Genomic DNA, 16,971 nt, shown 5'->3' with positions numbered 1-16,971 from the left:
GCTCTCAAGGGCTCGAGTGTGGGAGCCGCCCTTTCTGTGCAGTGGGCAGCCCCTGGAGCCCCGCGGGTTGAGTGGGCCTCCCGGCCCCTGCTCATCTACTCACCTGCGCTCTATCTCCCCAGGAGACAGGGCGGAAGGGGCAGAGAATAAGACAAGTGACAAAGCCAGCCACAGCCGGGGTCTCAGCAGCGGCAGCGGCAGCGGCGGCTGCCGGAAGAACCCGAGCAGCGTGTCCCTGGAGGGCCAGGCCCTGGAGAGCCGGGTGCAGCAGCTCTCCCTCCAGTGCTCCAAGGGAAGAGAGGGGCTCATTGCTGACATAAACGTGGTGCAGATCGGCTGACCCGGCCCGTGGCCCCCGTGAATGCTATTTATACAGCAAACTGGAGAGCGCCGTGCCAATAGTCGTTCACTCTATGCCAAATCCTAAGCATTTACTTTGAACTGAACTAATGAAGTCTCAGTGACCTTGGGGGCTGAAGATTGTTCTGGTAAGAGCTCTCGAGCTGGCTGGTGTTTCGGAGCAGAGCTGCTGTGGCGGGCGGACTGGGCCCTGCTCGCAGCCTGTGTGCCGGCGCTGTGGAAGCAGTACCGCGTTCCTGGGAAAGCTGCGGAGCCAGGCCCGGCGTGCAGCGTGCGCCTGCCCCTCAGGCTGGCTGGGAGGATGGAGGTGTTCCCTCCCTCATTCTCCAGGCCCCCTCCCCACTGCCTCCCCCAGCAGACACCCTTTTCAGGGTGTTCCGAGCACCCCTGTTTGGACCCAGTGAAGGCCTCAAGAAACCGAGAACGGAGTTTGCTGTCATCCACTTCCTACGGCGCTCAGAGGCCGTAGAAAGGTCACTGGGAACTGCACTTTTGGGGGTGGGATGGATGAGTGCCAGGGCGGGGGTGGGGGGCTGCGGGCGGAAGGGGCGTTTCAGAGAATGGGAGGGCAGGTTCCACAGCAGAGACCTCACCCTGCCAGCCAGCCGATCTTCGACGAGAAGTGCATGTGAGGAATGGCTGCCGCTGTCTCTAAGACCGACCAGTGTTCCTTTCTCTGTAGTTGTAACGTAAGGAAATTATGTAAGGGGTTTGCTGCACTAGAGTTCCTTAGAGGAAGCTGTTCCTGAAAGCTAGGGAAGGGAGTAGGCATGTGTTGGCAAAGGCTGTCAAATAGGAGCAGTGGAGACTGGAATGCTAATAGTAGTGTTAAGACCGCTTTATCTTTCTTCCTCTCATGGTTATGCATACTTCGAGCAGCCTATTTTATTTTGTCCCTGTTTTATTTCGGGAAATACAGCATTTCTGAACGAGGGGAACAGCAGCCTCTCCCTTTCAGGTTGTGTGTTACCACGTCGCAGCGTCTGCATTTTAGGCATTTGTAAAGCTCTTCATACTGCGTGATGTCTCCTTTTTTATTCACTGATACAATATCCTACTTACAAGATTATTTTGTACTTGTCTTAATACCTTGAGTGTAATAAAAACGGCTTAAGAAAACCTAGTGTTTGGCGACTTCAGTTAAGAAAATCCCAGTGTTCTTGGCCCAGGGCGGGGCATGAAGGTGGTGGTCACCTGTTCTCATTTGTCACTCCTGGTCGGGAATCCTGACAGCTGGGACCCGGTTCCCCTTCCGCTGCTGCGGTGAGTGGGTGGCAGGCGGGGATGAAGGGAAGGAGGCAGGCGCCGGAGCTGTGCGCTGCCTCCGCACCCCCAGAGGCTGCCACTTGGGACTTGGGGCACACGTGGGCATCGGACCTGGAAGAAAACTCAGGTACGGGAGTCCGATGGTCATCTTGGGCCCTGTGTCTCGTGGAGATGTTCTCGTGTCAGTGTGTTGCACGCTGAAGTGTGCTGTGGGGCACAGAGTGCGTGGTTTCAGGAAAGCTCATAACCCTTTGCACCATAAACTAGAAATGCTTTTTTCCTAGTTAATATTTCCTGTCCTGTAGAAAAGCTCCCAGAAGGCCCTTCCACTAGGTTTACAAATAAAACAGCTACTCAGTTCTCATAAAACCCCCTTGACTGTGAATTCTCAGAAGACCCCTTCCTGAATTACTGTCAAAAACAAAAAACAAAAAACAAAAACTGCTCCCTGCAGTTGAAACATTGTGTTTAGCTTTTTCCCTTCTAGAAGAGCAGCCACACTGGGATGGTTACAGCGCCTCCACCTGTGTGTGGGTGGCAAGTTGGGTGACAGATTTGGGGACACCAATTTTCTCTTGTAAATACATAGAAACCACAAAAGTACATTTCACTAATTTTTATAGTATTTTTTTTAAGATTTTATTTATTTGAAAGAGAGGAGAGAGAGAGAGGTGTCTTCCATTCACTGGTTTACTCCTCAATTGGCTGCAACGGCTGAACTATGCTGATCCGAAGCCAGGAGCTTCCTCCAGGTCTCCCACGCAGGTGCAGGGGCCCAAGGACTTGACCCATCTTCTTCTGCTTTCCCAGGCCATGGCAGAGAGCTGGATCAGAAGAGGAGCAGCCGGGACTAGAACTGGCACCCATATGGGATGCCAGCGCTTCAGGCCAGGGCGTTAACCCGCTGCGCCACAGTGCTGGCCCCAGAACATTTCACTAATTAATGATTCAGAATGAACCTCTTGAGTCCTTCCGGCAGAGTTTGGAAGACTAAAGCCTTACGTCATCAAGGTAGTGTCCTGGATTTGGGCGCTAGGACTGCTGGGTAATCTATCTCTTTGCCACCTTCTGACTCTGGCTCCCTCTCACCCTGCCCCTCCTGACGCTCCCCGCAGACTGCTGGGTGATGCGGTGCCCACCCCCATCACTGCAGCCGCCTCTGGGAATCACTGCTCACCTGGCTTTTTTACCTCCCCCAGGCCCCCCGCTCCTAATCTTCATAGTTACTACTTCTAAAAATGTGGTCCCTAAACCAGTTCTTAGCCACTTCTAATTTTGGGGGTATCTCGGCCAGTCGCCACGTGCTTACTGCAGACCTGGGTTTTCCTGGACCACCTTCCTTTAATGGGCTTCTCTGAACTCTCTGAGCTCTTCCCGTAGGCCAACAGCCACCCTCCAACTCCATCGACTCCTGACTCATTTCTCTGTCTCCAATCCACCCCACTGTTGGAATTGAGGGCCTGGCCTGAGATTGGCACTGTGGCTTAGCAGACCGGCATCCCATGTGGGTGCTGGTTCGTGTCCCGGCTACTCTATTTGTGATCTAGCTCCCTGCTGATGGCCTGGGATGGGGGCAGCAGAGGCTGGCCCAAGTGTGTAGGTTCCTGCTCCCATGTGGGAGACCCGGAGGAGGCTCCTGGCTTTGGCCTGGCCCAGCCCAGGCTGTTGTGGCCAGCTGGGGAGTGATCTGTGGGTGAAGATCTGTCTTTTCCTCTGTAACTCTTTCAAATAATTTTTTTAAAAGGACCTGGCCTGTTTTCCCTTTGTATCTCATCATTCATTGCAGTTACTGTCCTGAAACCTGGCTGAGCTTGCCCTCCCCCGCAAGAGTCAGCGTCTGTGATGTGCTTCACTGCCCCACACTGCACGGAGCAGAGCAGCCCCAGCGCGCTCTGGACAGACAGCTTAGGAGCCTGGGCGGAGAGCTGGGACCTCTGCCATGGCTCTGGGTTTGCTCAGCGTGGAAAGGAAGTACTGGTACCAGTGCTCTGTTCAGCCAGTGGGAAGATAAAAAGGGACGCACACATTAGCTACATAGTAGACACTCACTGCTGGCTACTTTTTATGGCTGCCAAGTGCGCTTCTCTATATTGGTTCAGCCCGTCCTTAAACTTCTGGATAAAAGAATTCCAAGGTCCTAAATTATAAGAACAGGAGGAGGAAGGAGGGGAGAGGCGAGCTGTGGGCCAAACCAACAACAAAAAGTACCCCACTCTTGCATGTAAGGACCCTTGACTGCAGGCCGAAGCAGGTCAGCTGCCACTGTGATGCCAGCATCCTGTATGAGCGCCAGTTCCTGTCCCGGCTGTCCCACTTCTGACCTGGCTCCTGCTAATGTGCCTGGGAAAGCACTGGAAGATGGTCGAAGTGCTTGGGCCCCTACCACCCATGTGGGAGACCCAGATGGAGTTCCAGGCTCCTGGCTTTGGCCTGGCCCAGCCCTGGCTGTTGACATCATTTTGGGGGAATGAACCAGTGGATGGAAGATTTCACTATGTCTCTTTGTCATCTCTGCCTTTCAAATCTTAAAAAAAAAAAAAAAAAAAAAAAAAGATTTATTTATTTGAAAGTCAGAGTTACACAGAGGAGAGGCAGAAAGGGAGAGAGAGGTCTTCCATCCATTGGTTCACTCCTCAGATGGCCACAATGGCTGGAGTTGCACCGATCCGGAGCCAGGAGCCTCTTTCCGGTCTCCCATGCAGTTGCAGGGACCCAAGGACCTGGGCCATCTTCTACTGCTACCCCAGGCTATAGCAGCTACCCCAGGCTATAGCAGAGAGCTGGATCAGAAGAGGAGCAGCCGAGACTAGAACTGGCACCCATATGGGTATGCTGGCGCTTTAGGCCACAGCGCCGGTCCCAGCCTTTCAAATCTTTTTTTAAAGATTTTTTTTTTATTTGACAGGTAGAGTTATAGACAGTGAGAGAGAAAGGTCTTCCTTCCGTCAATTCACCGCCCAAATGGTCGCCATGGCCAGAGCTACACCAATCCAAAGCCAGGAGCCACGTGCTTCCTCCTGGTCTCCCACGCGGGTGCAGGGCCCAATGACTTGGGCCATCCTCTGCTGCCTTCCCGGGCCACAGCAGAGAGTTGGACTGGAAGAGCATTTGCTGGGACTAGAACTGGCGCCCATGTGGGATGCCGGTGCTGTAGGCAGAGGATTAGCCAAGTGAGCCATGGCGCCGGCCCCCAGCCTTTCAAATCTTAAAACCACCCTGACTGAAGTGGCTGAGCCCCTGGGTGCCAGTGTGTCCCGCTCAGAGCCCAGCAGCAGCCCGCCCATCCCCAGGCCTCCTGGCCTGTGTGGTCTTGCCCCTCTTATCTAGAGCCAGCACAGTTCAGATTAAATAACTTTGCTCTCCTCAGATTCTCACTCTAAAAGTGCTCTCTGCCCGGGCACGAGTAGACGCCTCACCAGTTGTCACCCAGGCTTGCTGCTGGCGAGTGTGGGAACTCACCCCTTTCCTGGCTAGCATCTGCTTAGTGACTTAGTTCAGAGAAGTTGTGGTTTACTCTTTCATCTGTGGCACTGCACCTGCAGCTCTGTTAGAGAACTCAACACTGTAGTACAGTAAGTCGCTCCATGCGTGTCTCCTCCATTCGATTCCCGAGGGCGGGTCCCACTTTAGTACATGCCCTGCTCAAGATCTTTAACACACAAGGCTCAAGTCATGTGCGTTGAATATATACAGCTTGTATGCATTGGATTTTTTAAAAAATCTCAGAAAATTAGTCAAATTAATCCAGCTAGAATCAGTATGCTAAAAGTGAAATATCAGTAAATCTATCACTATCCTGAGTTAAAAGAACTATGTATTTTTGTTGACCCGTGTGTGTTCATGCAAATACTTTTCTTTTAGACCAGAGAAGAATCTTTCAATAAATAAATTTTTCTATGTTAAACCAGCAGTTTCCATTAAGTATAAACATTTTATTTCAATTAAAGGCAGTAAAAATACAAAATAAAAAGTTTTGATAATTATAAAGTAGAGACAATGAAAAATTCCACCCTTTAGTTAATTTCAGATCTTTAAAATCATGGGTGTCCGGTTCTGATGGGGTTTTATATAAATGACTGGCCAGTCTACACAACACTAGACTTCATGGCGAATTATTTTCCCGAATGCGCTCTAACCCAATCACCATACATTAAATTCTCCATTTTCTTCTTCAAAGTGCTGAGCACTAAACTACAGAGCAGTTTTATGAGTCGGTCCACACTGAACTGTGTCTTCAGTGTGTCAGCTCACTACTTCCAACAACACTGAACACACCTCGGTCCTTGCCACACAGTTCCATGTGATGTAGGGGTCTAGGGTCCACAGCCTGCATTCTTAACATGAGCGTCTTCATGCTAAGCTAGTCAATACTTCTTAAAGCTTTCCTCTTTCCTAACATCTGGGCAACAAGAAACATTAAGTCCTAAATAATGCACAATTAAAGTCAGTTACAGTGACATGATTTGGTAATTGGTCGTACAAGATGTACAGCGGAGCCAAAACAAGCAGGTTTAGCTTACAGCATGCTCGGTAAAAGGAGGACATGATAACGTTCCAGGCCGCCATTCCACTCAGTCTCTGCCCCTCTGCTTCCTCGTCTGGTCTCCTGCCCTGTCCTCTTAGCAAAGGCCTGTCACAGTGATGAACGAGTCTAGTTTTTAATCCTATGCACTGTCTGATACAGGATGGCCCCTACGTACAAGCCAACTCTGCACACACAGCCATGTACACAGTGTTTCTAGATGATTCAGGAAATTCTGACTATATACATCTCTTACCCAACGCTGACAAGCACCAGGTCCCACTGTGACGTGCTGTCTAGAGCTGCACGATGGTCGTTTCTCAGCCTGAAGATCTGCGTCTTTCCTCTGCGGTGCCGGAGCCAAAGCCGGGGAAACAAAGCGCTAAGGCTGCAGGGGTCCCCGTCACTGCAGCTGCGTTGTCTTGATGGGGACAGTGCTATTAAAGTCCAAGAAGAAAGGGCCTTCTTGTTTAGGCAGAAACGTGCTAGGGATGATGTTGAAGATCCCAGCAGGTGTATTTTCCAATTCGAGGTAGCAGAATCCACACCTGTTGTATTCAGGGACAGGGAAAATAAGGTTTATTGAGGATGGTGCCAAGAGTCAACCATAAATTCGATACAATCCAAATGCCATTACCTGTAGTCTCCGCTGGATTTCCTCTGGAAGCCGTGAGGGCCAGGATCTCCCACCCAAGAAACTGCTACAACCTCAAATCCAACGCTATATTGCCTGGCAAGGAAAACGAACATCATTGAAATAAATGAGATAGAAAATAAGCACATCTAAAGTGCAGATTATCAAGTATGAGGGGTCTTCACAAAGTCAATGGAAAATGGGTATTACAGAAGTAATGCATGGATTTCAAAGCTTTTTGCTTAATAATTAGCTCAGCTTATTTTCATTTTCCACAAATTATTTTTTAAGGTTTATTTATTTGAAAAAGTTACTGAGAGAAAGGGCCAGAAATAGCAAGCCTCCATTTCCATTTGCTGGTTCACTCCCCAGGCGGCTGCAAGGGCTGGGGCTGGGCCAGGCCAAAGCCAGGAGCTTCATCTGGGTCTCCCATGTACATGGCAGGAGCTCAAGCACTTGGGCCATCTTCTGCTTTCCAGGCCATTCATTAGCAGGGAGCTGGATGGGAAGCTGAGCAGCTGGGACTTGAACCGGCGCCCATAGGGATGCTGCTACGCCGCGACAGTGGCCCCTGCTCTTTGAAGTGCCCGTGTATGCTTGCTGAAGCTTCTGAAACCGCTGCAAACTATTTTCACTTCTAATTATACGAAATCCCCTGTGCTTTAAAAAAAATATTTATGAAAGAGTCACGCAGAGGGAGAGAGAGGGAGGGGGAGAGGGAAAGGGAGAGGGAGAGGGAGAGGGAGAAGGAGAGCGAGAGAGAAAGAGAGATGTCTTCCATCTGCTGGTTCACTCCCCAATTGGCCGCAACGGCAGGATCTGGGCCAATCCAAAGCCAGGAGCCAGGAGCGCTTCTGGGTCTCCCATGCGGGTGCTGGATGGGAGTTGGGCCATCTTCTACTGCTTTCTCAGGCCACAGCAGAGAGCTGGATCGAAGTGGAGCAGCCAGGACTTGAACTGGCGCCCATATGGGATGCTGGCACTGCAGGTAGTGGCTTTACCCACTACACCACAGTGCCAGCACCCCCGTATGTTTTTAATCAAGTGTATTTTTTATTTGAAGCCATAAAGAGTAATACTGTACTAAACTTACTTTAAAAGATTATTTTCATCACAGGTTCTCCGAGAACTAATTTAAAAGATGAAATATTTTGTCATGTAAATTTAAAAGATCTGATAGTTTTTATCATAATAGGAGACAAGCCTATGGAACAGCAAAGAAAGCCCTGGGATAAAATCTAAATTTCTACAGTGAACTGACAGTTCTCCCAATCAGTAAGGAAATAAAGGACTAATTTAGATGGTGATGAGCTGAAAATAAAATTGAATTCCTATCAAATACTGAAATATGTACCATATGGATTTTTAAAAATGTAAAAAATTAAATCACAGAAGAAAATAAGGTGCAAATCTGGTATTTGGGTGAGATTTCCTGTTTACAGTAAAAGGAATCCAGAAATGACAGATCAGATTCCTTTAAAATGATCCTTGGGGCTGGTGCTGTGGTGCAGTGGGGTAAGCTGCTGCCTGTGACGGCACCTCACATGTGGGCGCCAGTTCGAGTCCCAGCTGGTCCGTTTCTGATCCAGCTCCCTCCTAATGAACCTGGGAAGGCACTGGAGGATGACCCAAGTGCTTGGGCCCCTGCCACCCACATGGGAGCCTTGGATGGAGTTTCAGGCTCCTGGCTTCAGCCTGGACCAGCCACAGCCACTGAGGGAGTGAACCAGTGGATGGAAGACCTCTTCCTGTCTCTCCCTCTTTTTTTGTCACTCTGGCTTTCAAATAAACAAAACCTAAAGGAAAAAGGCTACTTCTCTATGTGAAAAAACATTTGCAAATGTATGAAGGAATTAATATCCTTGTTCATAACTTCTATAATTAAGACCAGGACAACAGAAGAATGAGCAGAAGACATGAATAAGCAGTAAGAGGAAACGCACACTGCTCATGAACTAAAAATCCTCACGTGTTCAATTTCTGTGGACATAAAATACAAAAGGGCAATGAGATCCCTTGTTTCCCTACAAGGGTACCTCAGAAAGTTCCCGGACACACGGAATCAGGCGATGCGTTTTCCATGAACTTTCTGGGACCTCTGCTACCTTCCAGAGGCTGTACTCTTCTGCGGGTCACATCTAGGTGTGGAATCCACTTGGAACTGGTTTTGGATGCAAGGTGAGGTGGGGTTGGTTACCATTTCTCGTCCCTGGGCACTCGGCCATTCCATTCCCTGGAGAGACTGCCCTCGCCCCGGTGCCACAGTCACCACAAATCTAACATCTACACAGATGCGGGGCTGTTTCCAAACCTCATCCTCTCCTACAGAGCTCACTTTTAACGACATCAGGAACATTTGCCATCACACACCTTGGTCCTCTTAGCTCAATCAGTAACGGCCCAGGCTTTTCCACGTGGAATTGGTAGATGGGGTTATTTTTGTGAGTCTCTTGAAAATTCCCACATCCTCCAGCACTCTGACCACTCCACTTCCCATTAATCTAATAAAATAAGTTTTTGTGTTAGCAAAGTTTTACATTCTTCAATTCCACTGTACAGACAATACTCCTTTCTATCTTACCAACAAAAACAAAACAAAAAAGAAATAACACTTCTACCCCGTTGCTAGTCCACTGACAGTCAGTATAGCTGCATTTCAGCCAGGCTGTCTTGTCACACCAAGCCCTCTGTCTCCCTGTTTACTAAATGGTTCCTCTTGCCAAGAGCGTCCCTGGAATCTTCTACACACACGCCCACCCTGCAGCCTTCAGCCCTGATGCTGCTCTAGGCCTCCCCCACACACGGCCTTCTCTAACCACTGAGGTTTCTGCTCATCCTTTGTCTGGATAGTTCCCTTTCCACAGAATCACTCTAACGCCGCTCAGTGACGGCCTCACAGCCAGCCCAGACGAAGGCTGCTTCCTTCTCTCGTATTCCTGTCGAGCCCCAGAATGTTCGTTTTGGAATAAATCGTAAAATGAAGAAAAAAAGGAGAAAGGGGAAAGGAAGTTCTAAAGTTCTAGAAGAATGCTGAGATTACAATCTGGAGAAAGAATCGTCTTACCCGTTTAGATAAGGTGTATGGTGAAGGAATCTTTGAAAAAGTGAAGCTGCACGCAGAATACACCTAGATTTAAAAATGAAAGATTATACTGAGGAACTGTAGTTTCTGAGTAGTGAGAGAATATACTGGGAGGCAAAACAGACAGCCGGCACCTGCAGGTTGTTCATGTGCGGGCAATGCAGTGGGAAGCAGGTCAGCGTGAAGGAGCTGGGAGGCGGGAGCTCGGGCTCCGGGCTCTGGCGTGAGCACGCCCTGCTGCGCCTGCGCGGCTCGGGACGCACCGCGGTCTGCCTAGGCCTTGGTGACTACATTGCAAAGATGTGTGGGTGCCCGCTCATCACCAAAAACCTGTTCAGATTCAGTCTCATCTTATTTGTGGCAAATCTATGCAGGGCAACATTACAATGATCTTCCCAGCTACACAGGAACAGTATTTTTATGGTGACTAAAAAGGTCAAAAAGTCTTTTCTAAGTCAAGAAGAGTATTATGTAGGCTAAAAAGAGTTTTTATTCCTTAGTTTAAAATTGAATTTATTAGTCCAACACAGCACATTACTTTAGGACTAAACTATTACTGTAAAAATGAAAATACTCAAAATGTCATTCAAAACAAAAATATTTAAAAGCATTATTTTCCACAGAAAGCATAACTGAATATTGGTACAAACACGAGGATACTTTAAAACATTCATGGAAAATGTATATTATGAACAAACTCTATGAATTTCAAATTTTTTGTATCAAAATAAACTTTAATTCCATTTTTCCATGATCTTTTGAAAGTACCGCTGTGGGAGAAGATAACAATGCATTTTCAGAAACAGGCTTTGTCTCCAGACAGGCCTCTCCGGGGCAGTCAACACGTGTCTACTTTCTAGAACCATGCCTGCCACGGGCCTTGGCTTACCCGAACAGTGTAATGGATCGTGTTCTGTTTTTCATACTGAGAAACCACCAAGGTGAAGGTGTGGGCCCCAGGCGTGGTCAGCTTTATCTTCGTCAGATAATGGGGGCTGTTAATCCGTATCCCATCAATGTAGGGAGGGGGGTCGGCTGCAAACAAGCAGGCAGGTTTACAGAAATGGAGACTTTTCTCTAGATTCCACATTACACCACTGATACTAGGAAAACCAGTGCAATGGACAGACAGCCTTTTAACTGGCTGGGTCTTTAAGATACGAGAACATGATATTGGCAGGTCACAGTTTCAAGGTAAAGCTTTAACATTAAGCAGTCTTTAACAAGCAAGAGCCTCCCTTTGGAGCATGTCCACTGAGTACAACGATCCCTGTTACTTGTTCTGCACTGCGTTCTTCTCCAGTACAGGATTTTAAAGTCAGGTTAGCTTTTTTCTTTTTGAGGTTAAAAAATATAAAGATCCTTGGCCAGCAGCTTCTTGATAAAACAAACTCTTCTACCTACCACCCCTATCTTATGCCCATCCACTGATGGATTTGGTGGGGGTCCTTTCAGACTTTCACACACACCCTTCTAAAAATGAATAAGTTAACAAAATTTTGTGACAAAATTAACAAAACTGTATTTTTGAGTACAAGTTGAACATCCCTAATCTGAACATCTTAGAGGTCTAAAATCCAAAATGTTTTGAGCATATCATGCTGGACTTTGTGTATTTCAAAGCATTTCATATCAGAGATACTCGCATATATACACCTAAAGGATAGTATACATTTCATTTTATCTCTTTTATATTTCATTCAACTTAATACTTTTTTTTTTTTTTTAAATTCTGAGAGACCTCCCAACTGCTGGTTCACTCCCCAAATGCCCAGGAGCAGGGAACTCAATCGGGGTCTCCTGGCTGAGTCGCTAGGATCCAATTCCTTGAGCTGTCATCTGCTGCCTCCTAGGGTGCTCATTAGAAGGAGAGTGCAGGTGGGACGCCAACCCAGGCACTCTGATGTGGAATGTGGGCATCCCAAATGGATCTTAACTGCTGTACCAGCTGTCCACCCCATTCGTCATGTTTTTTAAGATCCATGTGCTGGGGGCGGCGCTGTGGTGTAGCAGGTAAAGCTGCTGCCTGTGGTGTCAGCATCCCATATGGGTGCCGGTTCGAGACCCAGCTGCTCCACTTCCGATCCAGCTCTCTGCTATGGCCTGGGAAAGCAGGAGAAGATGGCCCAAGTCCTTGGGCCCCTGCACCTGCGAGGGAGAACTGGAAGAAGCTCCTGGCTTCAGATCAGCACAGCTCTGGCCGTTGCAGCCAATTGGGGAGTGAACCAGCAGATGGAAAACCTCTCTCTCTCTTTTCTCTGTGTAACTCTTTTTCTTTTCTTTTCTTTTTTTTTTTTTTTAAGATTTTATTGATTTACTTGAGAGGTAGAGTTATAGACAGTGAGAGGGAGAGGAGACAGAGAGAAAGGTCTCCCATCTACTGGTTCACTCCCCAGGTGGCCGCCTTGGCTGTAGCTGAGCCGATCTGAAGCCAGGTGCCAGGAGCTTCCTCTGGGTCTCCCACGTGGGTGCAGGGGGCCCAAGCACTTGGGCCATTTTCTGCCTTCCCCGGCCATAGCAGAGAGCTGGACTGGAAAAAGAACAGCTGAGATTAGAACTGGTGCCCATATGGGATGCCGGCACCGCAGGCGGAGGGTTAATCTACTGCGCCATAGCACCGGTCCCCTGACTTTCAAAAAAGAAAAAAGAAAAAAAAAAAAAATCCATGTCCTGTGCAGAGCCTCTACTCCTTTTAGCTGCCTATGTAACATTTCACCACTTGAGGATGACAGATTTTATCCATACCTCCAATTGGTTATTCAGAAAATGTGGATATGCAGATTGTTTCCCATAGTTTGCTATTACAATGCTGCCTGATAGACTCTTCAGGGCTCTGTCTCATCACTGGAGCCCGATGTAATAAAATCCTTGCCGGCTAACGCACTACTGTGAGTCATGTAAGGTCAATGCTGTGTCACACAGTTTACCTAGGAACACTGAATACTCACAATGTGTATCTCAGTAAGTCTCTAATACTGAGAGGTGGTGTGCCCTGGTGGGAAGAGGAAGAGAATGGGCAAATCTGTGGTCCTGGACAGGTTTCCAACCCTTCCTCCAAATGCAGAACAAGATAAGGCCTATTTATTGTTGTGCTGTCATGAAAATAAAGCCATAAACCTGAAAATATTCTTAGAAAAGTGAACTCACTATAGGTAAAATAGAACTGTTTTTAAAAAAATCCAAATAAAAAGAATAACAAATATGAGGGTACTTCAAAGAATTTATGGAAAATATGTCATTATGAAAAAACTATTCATTTCTAAGGATTTTCATATTTCTAAGGATTTTTATACCAAAATAAATTTTTTCATTCCATTTTCATTCCATGTAATGTGTATTTTCATCTACTTGAAAGGCATGGTGACAGAGAGGAGAACTAGGAGTGATCTTCCATCCACTGGTTCTCTCCGCGAATAACCCAAACAGCAGGGGCTGGGCCAGGTGGAAGCCAGGTCCCACCTCGCTGGCAGGGCCCAAGCAGAGGAGTCATCAGCTGCTGCCTTACAGTACACATTAGCAGGAAGCTGGATGGGAGGTGGAGGATCTGGGACTCGAACTGGCACTCTGGTATGGGATGTGGCTTCAGCCCAGCAGTGGCTGAAGCTGCTGCGCCACAACTCAGGCCCCTCTAAGAACCAATCAAAGTCCTCTCACATACTTGAAAAGCCATGTAACACTTGTTGAATGTCAGGAATACCTCAGAGTATCTGTACTTTCTTTTTGATTTTATAATGACCAATAAACATGTAAAAGATGGAAAATTTAGGTATTCTAACTTGGCAATGACCACTCCAGAATCTAGGGATACTGACTGAGGAAGACCCGGCAATGTCTGCATGGAGGTCAAGATGCTGGATGGGATGCTCGCCTCTTGTATTGAATGCCTGGGTTCCAGTCCTGGCTCTGCTCCAAATTCCAACGTTCTGGTACTGTGCATCCTGGGAGCCAGTAGATGACGGCTCAAGTGACTGGACCTGACACCCACGTGGCAGACCTGACCGAATTCTTACCTTGGCCTGGCTGGTGTGAGTACTTGGGAATGGGAGCTCCGTCCTGCCCTCAGCACAGTGCAATGGGAAGAATGCCGTATTTTCCTATGCTTAGTAACTCGCTTGCACCTCCCATCACTGCCCAGCTCTCTGCATAGGTGCTTCTCTCAGAAAGGGCCAACAGCTGCTTCCTCCAGCAGTCTCCTCTCGAACAGGTGCAGCTGCACTTGCAGCCTCACGTCCCCAGCAGGCTCTCTGTCAAGGCTGGTAACTGCCAGCACGCCAGGTCCAACAGTCTCGTCACCTAATCTTCCTTGACCTCCCAAAAGGCAACAGATGCTGCCGCCCCATCTTTTCCTCTCGAGTTATGTGAAACCTCGCTCTGTTTCACCACGTACTCATCAGGTTCTTTTTCAGTCTTTTCCTCTACTTGGCTTCAAGACATGTGAGTGTCCAAAGGTCAGGTCCTGGATGTCCACCTCTGTATTCACAAGCCTCTCCGTGGGTGACTGATACAGTCCAGGGCTCAATGCCTCCATCTACACCGCCAGTGCTAACCTCACCCCAGAACTGTTTAAAAAACAAAATCCACCTACCTACTTGACAAACCAAAAACGAACTTCAGATTGTACTCTACAATGAATCTGTTCCCTGCCCTCCCCACCAGTTCTTGCTCACTGCAGTAACCATTCACCTTTCTATTGTTCAAGAAAACAAAGGTGTGTGTCATCCTTGGTATCCCTCTGCCCCCTTCGTCAATAAGTCCTGACAACTCTACTGAGACCCAAATATGCCCGCTTCCCCTCGTCTCCACTCCTACCACTATCACTTCTCACACATAAAACCACCTAAATGGAGGCTGGCATTGAAGTATAGTGAGTTAAGCTGCTACCTGCATTGCTGCTATCCCATGTGGGTGCTGGTTTGAGTTCTGGCTGCTCTACTTCCATTTCAACTCCCTGCTAATGTGCCTGGGAAAGCAGCAGCAGATGGTCCAAGTGCTTTGACCCCTGCACCCACGTAGGAGACCTGGAGAAAGCTCCTGGCTTCAGTCTGGCCTAGCTCTGGCTATTGTGGCTATCTGGGGCATGAACCAATGGATGGAAGATTCCTCTCTCTCTCTCCGACTTTGCCTTTTCAAATGAATAAATGAATACACACATCTTTTGAAAAAATCACCTAAATGGTTGCTCTGCTTCCATTTTTGGCCCTTTTCAATTAAAAAAAGAATGTTCTTTTAAAAAAATCAGATGATGGGGGCCAGTGCTGTGGCGTCGTGGGTAAAGCCACCGCCTGTAATACCAGCATCCCATATGGGCACTGGTTCGGGTCCCGGCTGCTCCACTTCCGATCCAGCTTTCTGCTGGAAAAGCAGAAGAAGATGGCCCAAACCCCTGGGCCCCTGCACCCATGTGGGAGAACTGGGGGAGGCTTCCGGCTCCTGGTTTTGGATCAGTGCAGCTCAGGCTGTTGTGGCCAATTGGGGAGTGAACCATCAAATGGAAGACCTCCCTCTCTCTGCTTCTCTTTCATTCTCTGTGTAACTCTTTCAAGTAAAATAAATAAATCTTAAAAAAAAATCAGATGATGCCATTTTCCTGATGAAGAGCCCCAATCCCCAGTGGCTTCCTCTGCATGCCCTTCTGTCTGCAGATCCCACACCTAGCAGGCACGTCGGCCTTCTTCCTGCTCCTCACCACGCCAGTCTTTTCTCAGGGTCCCTGCGCTGGCTCCTTCGGCCTGTAATGCTTTTCTCTCCATTTCTTTGCCTGCCTGATTCCTTTTCTGTGATTCAGAGTTCCTCAAAGAGGCCTTCCACCACCACTCAACCAAAGCAACCAACCAAGCACCAACACTAGACCCTATTTCTTTACACACCTGGTATTTTCCTCGCTTATTATCTGTCTCTCCAATCAGAACATAGACCACATGAAGGAGGGTCCTGTTTTGTTCACCACAGGTTCCCCATGGCCTTGAAACACTTCCTATCACTTAGTTTTTTTTTTTTTTTTTTTTTTTTTGCGTGGGAAAGCAAAGGTGCTTCAGTTCAGTGTTAAGGAAGAGATTCCGTTGGCCTGGCAGAACCCAGAGACGTGTCTTCACCACGTGAATGAGCAGAGCAGGGTACAGGGATTGTGTGGGGGAGGGCAGGGGGAGACTCTTGATGGAAGTGTGTGTGGAAGGAGGGGCAATGAGGCGAAGCCATGGTGTGCTCAGGAGGACCAAGCTTCTCAGTGAAAGCTCTGAAAACCAGGGCACAGAATAAAGTGGGACAGGAAGATCAAGGCCAGAACATAAGGCGGCCCATCCCAAGCTAGAGAGTTCATCAGATTCATCCAAGAGCCCATGGGAAACCAGAGAATACTTCTGACCACAGAAGACAACATGATTTAAGTTTCAGAAATCAGCAATACACAAGAATGTAGAAATCCCAAATTGGTGGCGTATCTAAATTGATCAACAAATAACCCAAATATAAGAGCACAAGCATCCACCAGAGTGGCTTCCTTTAGTCTTTCAGCATAATAATATCTGTACAGCATCTAACTAAAATCAGTCACTTTTCAACTTAATGATGTAAATAAAAATTTAATGTGTATTTGTTTGGCTACTAAACATACCTGGGTAATAAACTTTTTTCCCATCAGTCTTGTATACAACCATTGTGATAAATTCTCGGTTATTTGCAAAATCATCCTAAAATCACAAAGAACTCAATGTGGTTAAGGAAATGGTCATTAAAAATACTCTCTATTTAATGCTAAAAACAATACTTTAATAGCAATTCTTTCGGTTATTTAGTGCTATAAAACAATTTCTAAATCATACTGTCATTTCAATAAACACACTGCACGAAGCACTAAATAATATCCTGAGGTATTAGAATTACAGTTAGCCTTCTTAGAATCAAGACAACATTCTCAAACCCCCTTCAGCGTAATATTCTTAAGATCTAAAGTATATATAATCAACCACAAAACCCTCACTGGAAAGAAAAGCATAAACTCCCTCACATTTTTCTTTAGAGAGGATGTTTGAACAAGATTTAAAATGTCTGATCACAAAACAGAAATTTCATTGGAGGAAAATATCTATATATTTAAGAAAAGACTATTTT

General features: G+C 47.4%; 2 protein-coding genes across 3 annotated transcripts in view; one reads left to right on the top strand and one right to left on the bottom strand.

The window, feature by feature from the left end:
- The window catches only part of SH3BP5 (SH3 domain binding protein 5), a 56,578-nt gene extending 55,105 nt beyond the window's left edge, over positions 1-1,473 (top strand). The window contains exon 9 of the mRNA XM_062214868.1: positions 123-1,473. Within this exon, the coding sequence (XP_062070852.1) occupies positions 123-340 (218 nt within the window). The 3' untranslated portion in view covers positions 341-1,473. The remainder of the gene's footprint in view (positions 1-122) is intronic.
- Positions 1,474-5,543: 4,070 nt separating this feature from the next.
- CAPN7 (calpain 7) overlaps positions 5,544-16,971 on the bottom strand; it is a 51,881-nt gene continuing 40,453 nt past the window's right edge. The window contains exons 16-21 of one of the 2 annotated variants that reach the window (XM_062214850.1): positions 16,475-16,550; positions 10,754-10,899; positions 9,847-9,909; positions 9,153-9,283; positions 6,786-6,878; positions 5,544-6,696 (exon numbers count right to left, since the gene is read on the bottom strand). In XM_062214850.1, coding sequence (XP_062070834.1) covers positions 6,552-6,696; positions 6,786-6,878; positions 9,153-9,283; positions 9,847-9,909; positions 10,754-10,899; positions 16,475-16,550 — 654 coding nt within the window. In that variant the 3' untranslated portion in view covers positions 5,544-6,551. The remainder of the gene's footprint in view (positions 6,697-6,785; positions 6,879-9,152; positions 9,284-9,846; positions 9,910-10,753; positions 10,900-16,474; positions 16,551-16,971) is intronic. The other variant, XM_062214858.1, reaches the window with a different exon arrangement.

The sequence above is a fragment of the Lepus europaeus genome, chromosome 2 (genome assembly GCF_033115175.1).
Source record: "Lepus europaeus isolate LE1 chromosome 2, mLepTim1.pri, whole genome shotgun sequence".
NCBI lineage: Eukaryota > Metazoa > Chordata > Mammalia > Lagomorpha > Leporidae > Lepus > Lepus europaeus.
The sequence above is the reverse complement of the archived record's forward strand: the minus strand, read 5'-3'. Positions and strand labels throughout refer to the sequence as shown.